This window comes from Schistocerca gregaria, chromosome 9, assembly GCF_023897955.1.
Source record: "Schistocerca gregaria isolate iqSchGreg1 chromosome 9, iqSchGreg1.2, whole genome shotgun sequence".
In the NCBI taxonomy this organism is placed as follows: Eukaryota; Metazoa; Arthropoda; class Insecta; order Orthoptera; family Acrididae; genus Schistocerca; species Schistocerca gregaria.
In genome coordinates, this window is record NC_064928.1 from 121,554,199 (window position 1) to 121,569,049 (window position 14,851).

Sequence of the window (14,851 nt, forward strand, 5' to 3'; positions counted from 1 at the left end):
TCCTCTAGCCTCCAAGCGGTGTGTAGCTGAGGGCACAATTGGCGCCAAAGTCATATTTCTTTTCTACTCGCGGATCGCACGAGGGATAAACGACAGACTGAACGCCTCAGTACGAGCTCTAATTTCCCATATCATTGAATGGTGATTAATGAGCGATTTGAAAGCTGGTGGTAATAATACACGGTCTATATCCTCAGCGAAGATCAGATTTCGGAATTTAGTGAGCAGCCCCTTCCGCTTTGCTCGTCGTCTATCTGCAAGTGTGTCCCACTTCAAACTTTCTATGAGATTTGTAACGCTCTCACGATGGCTAAATGTACCAGTCACAGTTGAGCCAAACGTTTTCAACAGTTGTCACTGTCTAAGATATGGCAGCAGTAACACACGTGACAACCTATATACTATGTGACAGGACAGATTTCAGGACCTATCGTATTAACTGAAACACATGTCACTCTCATAAAGATACATAATCTGCCACTGATAATGTGGGTACAAACCAGAAAACCGTTTTTAGCAAATAACCATTTCTAGTGCGCCTCATGCTGTACAGAAAATGTCATTTAATAAACTGTAATACTTATTACATAACTTGAAACGTCCCCTTAGAAAACTTAATGAATGACTGTGCTCATAAGCTTCTTACATTATTTGATTTTCAAACAGCTGAGCAGAACTGAACGTACTCAGACATTTCGCTCTTCACCTATTCTGATCAACACTACACACACACAATATTTTTAGCGGAACGCAATCTGACTTTCAATAATTCTTACAAAAGAATGGCCCTGACTAACAATAACCTATCCCTTTCACAAATCACTTACCTCACAAAAATCTTCGTTACTCGAACTACTGCAATACAGCGAGCGCCACTACTGCCAGCTAAATAAAAGATTCAAACTACTGAAGGCACTAACGACTGATAGGCACAGTTAGAAAATGGAAGATTTTGATAGAGAACAAACAATGTATTTACCTTAAAAGAGTTCAAAAGTCATAATATATGTATCAGTTCATGACATCCAGTCTTACAAATTTACTGTCTCTGTCCAGATCATCCGCTCTCAAAACTCCGCCATCTCACTCCCAACATCCACCACTGCTTGCGGCTCAGCTCCAACTGAGCAACGCTACGCGCTGTTAACAGTCAACTGCCCAACACTACAATAGCGAATATTACTCCAACAATGCAAACCAACCACAGCCTTCACACAGCACAGTCAGTGATTTTCATATAGAGCGCTACGTGGCGTTACCAACATAAAACCCTAAAGAGCCTACTTACAAAGTAACATGTAATGACTGTCTTTTTTTTTCAAATACTAGCATTAACGCCTGACACAACGTGGCGGTGTTTATAGCTTGCGAAATGACTGTATGAACTTCTTCCTCTCGTAGTCCATCCACTATACAATACTTTGTACTTTGTTGTAGGCATGTATGATAATGAAATTGAAACGTTGTCAATCCAAAAAGGTTCGAGAATGGATTCATAATAAAAGGCGAGAAAAGTTAAGATGGCGTCTTCAATGCTTATCATGTTCTACAGTCTCCTGCCACTTGCGATCGAAGCACAGAACAGTACAGTATTAGTGATGTCATCGTTTGGGATGAGACAAGCAGGAGGCGCTATGGGAAGATGCACCAGTGACGTCATCCTTCGGGATGGAGCGAGTAACTGGCGCTATGGAATGAGACGCCAGTGAGGGACCATTGATGTCATCGTCTGAGCGGCAGGCTGTAGATGGACGCCATGGTGGGCTGTGTCGTACATGATAGTCCGGCCGCCGGACAGGATGGCCGCGGTGAGCCCGAAGGTGCCGTAGGCCATGATGAGGTGCTGGCACGAGGACAGGAGGCACAGGTCGTCCGCAGGGCTCTTCGATGACATCAAGAACCCCACGCTGGCGGCCGCATCTGCCTGGGACAGAACAGTACTCAGCTGCATAAATCACAACAGCAACTCAGACGAAGTTGAACTTCAGTTGCTGACTACCAACCTTACCCTAATAACTTATTTAACTCAATCTCAAACTTTACAAGAAGCGTACTGATAACCGTCTACAGTTCGTTGTTCGATATTTGTACAGTGAGGTGACAAAAGTCACGGGATAGCTGTATGGACATATACAGATGGCGGTAGTATCGAGTACGTAAACTATAAAGGGAAGTGCATTGGCCGAGCTGTCGTTTATTCTCAGGTGATTCACGTGAAAAAGTTCCCAGCATGATCAGTTAGGGAATTCAATATTCCGCGATCCACAGCGTCAAGAGTGTGCCGAGAAAGGGAATGTTAGCGACAGCCCTGGACATCTGCTCAAGCCCCGCCCATTTACCCCCCTCCACACCTATCCCCCGCCACACCAACCAAGAGCGAATCAATATGATCTTTGGTAGTTCTCGTCGCTGTCGTGTTTTTGTTTGTCGTTTTTTGTTTTACCTCGGTTTCCATACTAGCAGTGTTGTGCTGTTAGTACTTCTTAGCAGTTTGTGTAATACCATCAAAATGAAACGTAGATATGCACTCTCAATAAAGTTATCATACACAAGGTACCTAATCTTGACTGTTGTGGCCAACTGATGTCAAAACTGATATCTAACAGACATTAAAGTACGATAAGATGTGTTGGAATGACACTGACGAAATTATGTACATATGTTTAACAATAGGCAGCTCTAAAGCTCTCAAACACTGAAGAAGAACTCAAAGTAATCTCGTGTCTGCTATAAGGAAGCAGTCATACGAGTTCACAAGTAAAAATTCACCCTTTACACAGGCAAATATTAATGACGAATGGCACAGTATAAATATCTGACTGCTTGCATTACGCACTTCTACATTATCCCACTCTTATATTCTTTAGTCTTAATGAGGTAATCAGAAACAAACTAAAACATCGACTTTGCCTTGTTTATGCACAAGATTGACTTTAGACAATCGCGGTAATGGACAGCATCCTTGGTGATGCTACCAATTAATATTTCCCAACAGAATTTCTTACACTACGCGAGGTGACGGAAATTTGCGCTCACTGCAGTTAAAATATATCAGGTTTTTTGATATAGTGCAGATGAAAGCTCATGAAATAAAAAAGACGGTGTGGATACCATTTTCATTTTTCATTCTTACTGATGATTTCCAACTCGCATATTCAATGAACATATTTCTAATTCTTTTCACACTGGTACCGTAAAACTGTATTTCGTACTAACTACTGATTTTCTCCCTTCTTATGACTGGCCAATCTGTGATACGAAAAACTTTTATGTTGGAACATGCGGCAGACCGTGGGCGGAGCTTAGGATATGGATTGGTGTGGAGGGGGGTGAATGGGCGGGACTTGTGCACCGTCCGGGGCTGTCGCTAACGTTACGTTGTCGAGAATACCAAATTTCAGACATCACCTCTCACCACGGCCTTTACTTAACGGCCGAGAACATCAGTGTTTGGGTAGAGTTGTTAGTGAACTTTATGAAGTAACGACAGAAATCAATGTGGGACACACGACGAACGTATTTATCGGGACAGTGCTGTGGAAGTTGGCGTTCATAGGCTATGGCAGCAGACGACCTTTGCTAACAGCGCGTCTCCTGGGCTGGTGACCGTATCAGCTCGACCCTAGAGGACTGGAAAGCAGCAGCCTCATCAGATGAGTCTCAATTTCTGTTGGTAGTTGATGTTAGGGTTCGAGTGTGGCGCAGACCCCACGAAGCCAGGGACCAAAGTTGTCAACAAGGTACTGTACAAACTGTGGTGGCTCCACAGTGGTGTGCACTGTGTTTGTATTGAATGGACTGGGTTCTCTGGTCCAACTGAATCTATCATTGACTGGAAATGGTTATGGTCGGCTATTTTGAGACCATTTTCAACCATTCAACGATGAAATTTTTATGGGTGACGTTATACCATGATACTGGGCCACAACTGATGGCGATTGGTTTGAAGAATGTTCTGTACAGTTGCAGAGAAAGTTTAGGCCACCAATATTTCCCGACATGAACCCCATCGAAGTTCTATGGCACACAATCGAGAGGTCAGTTCGTGCACTGGGAAAACTTTCGGAACTATGGACGGTTATAGAGGCAACATGGTTCAGTAATTTTTCTAGGGACTTCCAACGACTTGTTGGGTCCACCCCACGTCGAGTTGCTGCACCAGTCTGGGCAAAAAGAGGTGCGACACGACATTAGGAGGTATCCCGCGGCCTTTGTCACCTCAGTGTATGTGGCACCCTGTAGTGGTTCGAATATTTCGGTTCACCACCACAAAGCTGCAAGCGTCGTATTGAAGCACAGTTAGGTATTAGTAGATCTCTTTGTTAAAACTGTGAGTGACGTGAGCTACTTGTTGTAACAGGAGGGGACAAGCGACTATTTGGCGTCATGTAACTCGTGGTCACATATGCAAGGGAATTTTGTAGAATGGCCACTTCTTGGGACGGAAAATTACTTCTAGGCCATTACGTTAAACGTTAACACAGGTATTATCAGTCCCACTCATCGTGTGAAACCGATCTTGTCAGAAAACTTAACAGAGACAAATTCTTCTGGTGAAACTGAGGAAGGAGCGTTTGTATGACACCCGTTATATGGGAAGCAGATTCTCTGAAGTTATTTAATTTCCTTTTTTAAATTTGTTTCATTTATTGCATATTTAGGTGCCCTTTGCTTAGCATTGAAAAGGAGGTTGTACATTTTGCAATTATTCCTTGTTCCAAGCAAATATTAGGTTATAAATAAATGGAACAATGAGATAGAAAGAAAATTTCAATCAATTAACAGTATCGGAGGATGTTAAAGAAGAATGTTTGTTGAAACTGAAGCAAGTTTGGAGATGACAGGGAAGACAAAAAGATAAGCTGTAGATTACCACCACCAAAGGCTAGTGGAGTATTGCGGGATATCTCGGAAAGACATCGAGCCATGCACCGATTGCTGGTTCTTGGTGTTATTATGCTGTTCGGCTATGTGCAATGTTCAAGTCTTGCGTGACTCTACGTACAATAAGCTGCCACTGCTTAAGTGCTAGGTGACTTGGCCAACGACTTCGTCATCATCATCGTCTGTGTTCCTGCTTGAGCCAGTTTCACCATCTTCCTCTGAAGATCCTCCTGACAATCACGTTGATTGTCTGTTGCGTCCTGGTTCTCAGGGCAGGTCTATTTTGTCGTCATTTTTTACTGAAGGAGCAGGGCCTTTCAGATCGAGTTTGTCCAACCGTCGATTTCTTTCCATGATATTTCATCTCTAAACGCATAGTACCAATACTCGTCTGTGTGCTCTAGGCGTCTGGCCTTTGTGAGAAGTGTTTAACGTGTGAGAGTGTGCTCTGGGGAGCCTTTCAGCCCACAAGTAGAGCCTACATTATTCTCTTTCACTGGAAGCATATGGTGTAAATGCTTTCGTTAAGGTCTATGTCCGATCACGCCTTTGCTTGGGTCTATATACACAGAAATTTGGAATACACTGAGAACGTAAGTACATTGTGCAAGAAGGTCTCAGAATCTCTTGAGTCCTACATAAATATTAAAATTTCTTCCCTCTTGACCTGAAAAAGAAACTTGTACAAACAATTATACTTCACCTATTGATTAGTGATGACTGTGAAATATAATACCTCACACAACCTACGAATTTGTTGAAACCTCTAGCGTATGCAGTACTCTTACTGCATTTACACACAGACAATTCTTTCCTATACTTGAAAATAACTGTAAGCTTGCCCATTTTACCCTATAATGTAGGATGCTTCCTTGACCACGAGGAAATATTTTGGGATGGCCTACAGTTGTGCGTCTGAGGTATGACTTCTGAGGTTCAGCTTCATTGAGGTTCTAATATGTATACCACAAAGGTCTGTATCGACCTTGTCTAAAATCATAGTAAGTGTTAGAACATCTTATATTATTAGGCATAAATAAATATTCTCTGTACGCTTCTCTAAACTGTTGAGTCAATTGCTCCGCGTTAGGTTTGTAGTACCACAGTTCTTCCAATACAATAACAGCTGCTGACGAATTAATTTTGTTTCCAATAAATGTCCTTGCAGAAACGTCAATTCGTGCATATACCACTAATTTCAGAGTCAACATCTATGAGCAGTTAACTAACTTTATCTCTAATACTTCTTATATTTTGATGAAATATGCTGATTCCTTCTCTACTTGGAAACGTTACATCCTCGGAAGGTCAGGAAGCCGGAGACTGTCTGGATGGTGTCTAATGTGGTCCCAATTTTCTTAAACACATAACAACGCCGACATGAGCTGCCACAATACTCCTTTATTTAAAATGTTATGTTACCCTTACTCTTACATAATGTTAGTGTTACAATATTCTTAACCATCATAGAAACGTATTTAACTTCTGACTAAACATTATCATCAGCTTTTGTTTCGCTACCACTTACAAGAACACCAATACAAAGTGGATTAATCTGAAAAACAGTATTTCTGACACCACATTCCTTCTCAGTACTTGTCCAATAACTCACACTACTAACAGGGACAGATTTCTGTGGATGACTATACGTCACAAAGCGACATGATTTTTTGCCAGTATACCTTCTCCAAGGTACACCTGTCGATCAAAGCCTTGTATACTAAAATTCCGTAGCTTGTTACTAACACGCAACATAATCTTCTCCATATTACCTTGTTCTTCAAAGAACTTCTTATTAGCACTATTATCCAATATTAGTCGTTTAACCCTAGCATTAATGCGATATATTGGTGTTAGAGCTGCACTGAAGTCAGCTGATAGGTATACCTACTTAAAGAAAGTCTCTGTAACTAAGGGCTCACCTTCCGAGGACGTAATGTTTCCAAGTAGAGAAGGAATCAGCATATTTCATCAAAATATAAGAGGTATTAGAGATAAAGTTAGTTAACTGCTCATAGATGTTGACTCTGAAATTACTGGTATATCAGAGCACCACTTAAATAATTTGACAATTCAGAGGCTTCCTTTACCAGGATACACATTAGCTGGCTGCTTTTCAAGGAGTTCCTTGTGGGCTAGCGGAGTGGCTATGTACGTAAAAAACAGTTTTCCATTTGAGTCCATAGACGTATCACGACACTGCACTGAACAGATATTCCAATGTTGTACTGGGGCAGTTGAATTTAGTGAAAGTAAACTTCTAATTGTTGTTGTTTAGAGGTCCTCTAACTCCGGCTTCAGAGCATTACTGCTTAAGCTAGAGATGGTTATTGATTCACTTTGTAGGAAGTACCAGAAACTAGATATATGTGGTGGCCTCAACATTAATTTTCTATATGATAGTGCAAGAACAAGAATGTTGGTAGATCTCTTAAATTCATATGATCTGATGCAGACTCTGTTTTTTGCAACTAGGGTGCAGCGGAACAGTAGCACAGCCATAGACAATATTTTTATTCATTCTTCATTACTAGATGGGCATTCTGTTAGTAAAAGCGTGAATGGCCTTTCAGACCATGATGCACAAATTTTGACATGAGAAGGCATTTGTACTCAAACAAATGTTACACATAATTACAAACTATGTACGAAAGCTAATCCAACGGCAATAGAGAGTTTTTTAAAACTCGTTAAGGAACAAGAGTGGCAGGATGTTTATAGCACCGATAGCATAGATGACAAATGTAACACTTCCCTTAACACATTTCACACGCTCTTTGAGAGTTGATTTCCATTAGAACGCTCTAAACGGGATACTAGAAGTCCCGGGTGGCTGACTAGTGGGATAAGGATATCATGTAGAACAAAGTGGGAATTATATCAAACCGTTAGTAGTAGGCGCTATAAAGCTACAGTAGCCCATTACAAACAGTACTTTAAGGTGTGACTACGAAGGCTTTCCCGGCGTAATAATTGATAATATTCTTCTCCGGTATGCAGCCGGATCATAACGTCTTCATGACACAATATTTCCGCGGTCCAACTGGCCGCCATCTTCAGGTGAGAGTGCTGGTGCACGATCTCGCCGGAAGAATATTATCAGTACTGTAAGGTGCTTAAAATGTTATTAGGAAGGCAAAGTGTATTTCTTATGAAACAGAACAGCTAATTCACATGATAAAATTAAAACTATATGGTAAGTTGTAAAGGAAGTGTCTGGTCAGCAGCAGAAGGTCGGCGATATAAAGAGTTCGTATTAAAAATATTTTTGTTACTGATCAATCAGATGTATGCATAGTATTTAACAATCATTTCCTGAACATTGCTGGTGAATTAAATAAAAATATAGTTTCTGCAGGGAATCATATAACTTTCTTGCCAAATGGCTTCCCGAGATTGATACCTGAAATACTCCACTGTAATACAGAGAAGATCGAGATTAAGCCAATAACAAAATCACTGAAGATTAGGGACTCATGGTTATGATAGAGTGTTCAAATGGCTCTGAGCACTATGGGATTTAACTTCTGAGGTCATCAGTCCCCTAGAACGTAGAACTAATTAAACCTAACTAACCTAAGGACATCACATACATCCATTCCCGAGGCAGGATTCGAACTTGCGACCGTAGTGGTCGCGAGGTTCCAGACCGTAGCGCCTTGAACCGCTCGGCCACCCCGGCCGGCATGATAGAGTGTCTAGCAAAATATTAAAGTACTGTGCTGCACATGTTAGCCTTGTATTTAGCCATATTTTTAATTTTTCCTTTTGGAATTGTCAGTTTCCTGAGCGATTAAATTACGCAGTAGTAAAGCTGCTTTATAAAAAGGAAGAAAGGAATAATGTAGATAATTTTAGACCTATTTAAATGCCAACAGCGTTTGCAAAAGTTGCTGAAAAGGCTGTGTATGTAATGATAATTGATAATTTTATATCACACGATTTGCTATCAGATGTACAGTTCGGCTTTAGAAGTCGTTTAACAACTGAAAATGCTATATTCTCTTTTCGCTGTGAGGTACTCGATGGGTTAAACAAAAGGTTTCGAACGCTTGGAATATTTTTTGGTTTAACTAAGGCATTTGATTGTGTTGATCACAAAATATTGCTCCAGAAGTTAGACCATTACGGAATACGTGGAGCAGCTCACAAGTGGTTCACCTTTTACTTTAGCAACAGGCAGCAAAAGGTCATTATTCGCAATTCCTGTTCCTTATTTATATAAATCATATGCCCTCTAGTATTACGGGTAACTCTGAAATGTTTCTTTTTGCTGTTGCTGAGTAATGTCACAAATCTGTTGTCATGCCACTTTACAGCAGAATACTGCATATTTACCACGGAACAGTCTTTCATCTGTTGCAATTCTTCCAGATCTCTTCCTTATCTTGTCGGAGTCGAACACACATCCCTTTAGACGAGTGAAACTAACAGCGCCTAGACTGTAGATTCTTCTTTCTACCAGTTTCATTTGCAGATCTAAACTACAGAACCAGTTGTTAAAAATATTTTATAATTTTTGTACGCAGGTATTACACTAGCTAGCCTTTCCACTGGCTCTTTTGTCAGGAAGATGTTCACTTGGTTAGTTCTGCCAGTATGGAGTTCAAAGCTGTATGCTGAACAATTCACAACAGATAGCACAAACATTTTGTAGACCCACGTCTTTGTTTTCTTTTGATTGTACTGTTTCATTGAATGACGCCCTTTGAGTGGTATAATCTGCTCGTCGAGGCAGAATTTTCCGGCTTCGGTAGCTCTTTACAGTTAAAAACAGTGGGGTCAACAAGGCTTCTTATTTTGTATATAGGATCATAACCTGACTCTCCTTAGGGTACGGTTCTCAAATTATCAGCAAAACGTATTTTACTTTTTTTTTGTTCAAAGCGATTTATACGCATTATATCAGCTACAATGGGAACTCTAGTCTCAGGACTCCAGTAACATCTAGTAGAAGGGAGTCTAATCACAGACATAAAGAACACCATTCCTGTCCAAATTTCCAATTCTTGCCTGTCAAGTTTCAGCCCTTTTGCAGGTTTTTTTTGAATACGTAGTCTGTTTGACTCCTCCACAATAATGTACAACATTTCGCTTCCAAGAAACATGTGACAATATTCTTTCGGACTGCATACACGAGAAGGGATGTCAAGTGTACCAGTCCATTCTGGCATAACTAGTACTTCCCGGCATCCAACTACACGCATGTTCAGTTCACCATTTTCTTCTGTCTCTGCAATGACATTTTGATGTAACACATTGTTTCCGTCATGTTCTTCCTCTTCTTGTTCCTTTTCCTCTTCTTCTTGTTCTCATTCACTGTCATCGTCAGTCTCAGAAACAACTACAGCCGAATTGCATGAGGAATATTACGTCCAGTACTTTCATCCTCTGAATCATCTGCAAATACTTCTTCACTGACGGTGTTGCCCAATTTCGAATCGTCACTTTCTTCAGGAATATTCCTGATTGCCGCCGAATGTCTGCCACCAAAGAAACATGAAGAATTGAGGTCATGTCTACAAAATAAAAGTAATAAACAGCATTGTACTGAATCCGCACGTGTTGTAAAAGGTTATGTTTACACTGGCCAGCCCATAGTGTTGCCATAAGGCAACAAACCGAAAATACTGATTAATTATTTGTCATTCAGTTAGAGAGACATCGAAACATTATCTGTGATATCATTAAGCATCATTTCACATACCTTAAAAACATAATTTCTTTAGGTGTGATTCAAGTGGCAGAAACAATTAACTTTTTCCGGTGCTGTAGCGTTTGTTTACGTATAGTGGACGACTATAGAGTATCAACAGTTTCTGCCGACATAACGACGCTAAACACAGTCTAAGTTGACGCAGCTAGACTGACATATACAAGCGGTTTCCTTAAAATTGCACGTAAATTTATGCAATAGAGGGTTAAAGCTCTTGTCTGAACAACATGACAGAAACACCTGTTTCCATCAGAGAAAAAATCTTTTCTGTCCCACCCCACCGCGCAGCTACTTTCTCGAAATTCTTCTCAGTAGCTCTACACCAACTCTGCAATAATCTCCCACATTATATAGGAGAAATGAGTAACATCCCCAATTTCAGAAGACAGTCAGAGAGATACATGCTATGCCAACAGTAATGATTACCCTCGCATGTCCCTCTTTCCAACCACATTTCTTAATATTCTTACCTGACGCAGTCTCCTTAAATTTCCTTTTCGCAGAACTCACTGCTTCACAAAGCATCTATTCAGTACACGTATAAATTGTTTTTATATCTGCAACGATCATCATTGTTATTACTGTCTTAATAATAATAATAATTATAATTATTATTATTATTATTATTGTTACTATTATCAGTATTGGTGACAGCAGCCGCACTAGTAAAAGTACTGCCACTATTAACTTCATTAGTTCATAGTCAGTATTATTTACTCACACTGCCACTTCAGACACTCTAATCATTTTAATACCAGTTATTCTTTTAAAGTTATTATTTCTTAGGTATCTACGATGTAAAAAGGTACTGGTCCCATGTAACAGAACCTGACAGCCCTAAGGATATCTGGCGCGGTGGTTAGCACACTGGACTCGCATTCGGGAGGACGACGGTTCAATCCCGCGTCCGGCCATCCTGATTTAGGTTTTCCGTGATTTCCCTAAATCGCTCCAGGCAAATGCCAGGGTGGTTCCTTTGAAAGGGCACGGTCGACTTCCTTCCCTAATCCGATGAGACCAATGACCTCGAAGTTTGGTCTCTTCCCCCAAACATCCACCCAACCACCCAACTCCTAATCTAATTCCCTCAGCATCATCACCTAATGATATCAGTAAATAAATAAACAAATATTCCTAACGGTTCCCTGGTGTTGGATAACAAGGTGTAAACCGTTCTGCCCTTATTACTGCTGTCGCACTCCCGTTGCCAGCTATCTGACAGCCCTCTCTTTGAGTGGCGTTTATCTCTTTATTTCTACGCCTGTAACAGACGTCGTCTTGCACAACCTTCCCTGCGGCCCAGTATCCGTTGGTATAGTCTACTGGGTACAATCCACAGAACTCCAAACAATGTGAAATCAGAAGCCCCCAAATGCCTGAGTAGTCCACTTCTTTGCCTTCATCAACTGTGGAAGAAACGCCAAAGGTTTTCGAGATGTAACCAGAGCCACTTGTAGATGAGCAGTGTTAGAGAGGAGACGAGTATTCGGTCATGTCCATACAGGATGCGCCTCTGCCTCAGACTGCAGCGTTGCCATTTAAGCCGCCCTTCTAGGGCCCTGCCTAACCACACCCTCAGAAATCGCGAAAATTCGGGAACAAACAGCCAAATATTTGTGACAAGCAGGGAATATAAATGCCATTCCTGCTCGCCCGTGCGGCACTCCGACCATTGTCGTCGCAGCAACCCAAATTTTCGACATGGATGTAAACCCTCCATGTATACCTAACTCCTGGCGCAAACGGTCCTCCGTTTCCTCCAACGCTCATCTTGAAACACTCCCTTATTAACCCATCGTTATTGGCTAGTGGATTATACTCTAACACTTTAGTATACTTTGACCGTGTGAAATTGATAAAGGCTCATCGGTTAATATTTGCACGGGAGTTGTTTCGTATCAAATCCAACAAAGCTAATTAGCATGTCAGGTAGCAATAATCGGTACATACTTCGTTCTTAAGGTTCTATATATACACGGTGTTACAAAAACGTACGGCCAAACTTTCAGGCAACATTCCTCACACACAAATAAAGAAAAGATGTTATGTGGACATGTGTCCGGAAACGCTTCATTTCCATGTTAGAGCTCATTTTAGTTTCGTCAGTATGTACTGTACTTCCTCGATTCACCGCCAGTTGGCCCAATTGAAGACAGGTGATGTTGACTTCGGTGCTTGTGTTGACATGCGACTCATTGCTCTACAGTACTAGCACATCAGTACGTAGCATCAACAGTTTAGTGTTCATCACGAACGTGGTTTTGCAGTCAGTGCAATGTTCACAAATGCGGAGTTGGCAGATGCCCATTTGATGTATGGATTAGCACGGAGGAATAGCCGTGGCGCGGTACGTTTGTATCGAGACAGATTTCCAGAACGAAGGTGTCCCGACAGGAAGACGTTCGAAGCAATTGATCGGCGTCTTAGGGAGCACGGAAGATTCCAGCCTATGACTCGCGACTGGGGAAGACCTAGAACGACGAGGGCACCTGCAATGGACGAGGAAATTCTTCGTGCAGTTGACGATAACCCTAATGTCAGCGTCAGAGAAGTTGCTGCTGTACAAGGTAACGTTGACCGCGTCACTGTATGGAGAGTGTTACGGGAGAACCAGTTGTTTCCGTACTATGTACAGCGTGTGCAGGCACTATCAGCAGCTGATTGGCCTCCACGGGTACACTTCTGCGAATTGTTCATCCAACAATGTGTCAATCCTCGTTTCAGTGCAAATGTTCTCTTTACGTATGAGGCTTCATTCCAACGTGATCAAATTGTAAATTTTCACAATCAACGTATGTGGACTGACGGGAATCAGCACGCCATTGTGCAATCACGTCATCAACTCAGATTTTCTGTGAACGTTTGGGCAGGCGTTGTTGGTGATGTCTTGATTGGGCCCCATGTTCTTCCATCTACGCTCAATGGAGCACGTTATCATGATTTCATACGGGATACTCTACCTGTGCTGCTAGAACATGTGCCTTTACAAGTACGACACAACATGTGGTTCATGCACGATGGAGCTCCTGCACATTTCAATCGAAGTGTTCGTATGCTTCTCAACAACAGATTCGGTGACCGATGGATTGGTAGAGATGTACCAATTCCATGGCCTCCACGGTCTCCTGACCTCAACACTCATGACTTTCATTTATGGGGGCATTTGGAAGCTCTTGTCTACGCAACGCCGGTACCAAATGTAGAGACTCTTCGTGCTCGTGATGTGGACGGCTGCGATACAATACGCCATTCTCCAGGGCTGCATCAGCGCACCAGGGATTCCATGCGACGGATAGTGGATGCATGTATCCTCAAAATGGTTCAAATGGCTCTGAGCACTATGGGACTGACCCCTTACATTCTGACTTCTGTGCGTTTCTACCATTACCAGTTGTGCATTAAGAATGTATGCAGGTTTCATCAGTAGTTCTGTGTTTATAAATTCTTTTGCTACCCCGCTCATTTTGCAGGTATGGAACCTGTACAAGGTCACAATACTGGTGTCTAACCCTTCGAGCAGGACTGAACAGATGCTCTTTGATCCAGAGCATCTCTGTTACGATTAAACTATGCCGTTTTTCTTTTAGAAGAATCGTAGATTTACTTTAATACGGCGACTGTGTTTTAATGAATTATTACAGGTAGCAGGTACTCACGCAATCAGTGGCACGAAATACTGACTGATATCAGACGGAGATCTGCAACAACTCCTTTCACGTACCCTCTACATCCATAATGACCTTAGGGAATTTAAATCAATCCTTTTTTTTTCGTTGAGATTTTCACATCCATTCTAGAGTTAAGCCATCACATTCCCTTACATGACTTTTCAACCTACTTCTAGAAGCTAGAGATGTGGTATGTCTACAGTATTTTTGTCAGCCAGTAAGTCTTATATCTACGCCAAGTTTGGTTGAAGTTAATTCACACCTACTAATTGTGGTGATGCGTTTGTTCTTGAGCTCAGTGTTCCAGATAAGGATTATATGTTTCCACTTCATAAAATTAAAATGAATTGGGGTATTTAAACAATGTAACACACAGAATGATGCAGAGTCACATGAATTAATCTTTCCAGACAGAGGCAAAAATATCGAGACATAAACTCAGTAGTTCATTTTTTGCTCCATCCTTATTTTCCTAATCCACTTCTCAGTGATTTAAGGTGTCTACTGGGAGCGCTAAAACTCTTCTCAAACAGACATGGCACATCAAAAAAAGTAATCGAAGATGGAAATGACAAGTGTAAAT

At 41.4% G+C, this 14,851-nt stretch overlaps 1 protein-coding gene across 2 annotated transcripts in view; it reads right to left on the minus strand.

Annotated features, from left to right (window-relative positions):
* Nucleotides 1-950: 950 nt before the first annotated feature.
* The window catches only part of LOC126291892 (galactoside 2-alpha-L-fucosyltransferase Sec1-like), a 182,412-nt gene continuing 168,511 nt past the window's right edge, over nucleotides 951-14,851 (minus strand). Inside the window, exon 6 of one of the 2 annotated variants that reach the window (XM_049985621.1) lies at nucleotides 951-1,924. In XM_049985621.1, coding sequence (XP_049841578.1) covers nucleotides 1,688-1,924 — 237 coding nt within the window. In that variant the 3' untranslated portion in view covers nucleotides 951-1,687. The remainder of the gene's footprint in view (nucleotides 1,925-14,851) is intronic. The other variant, XM_049985620.1, reaches the window with a different exon arrangement.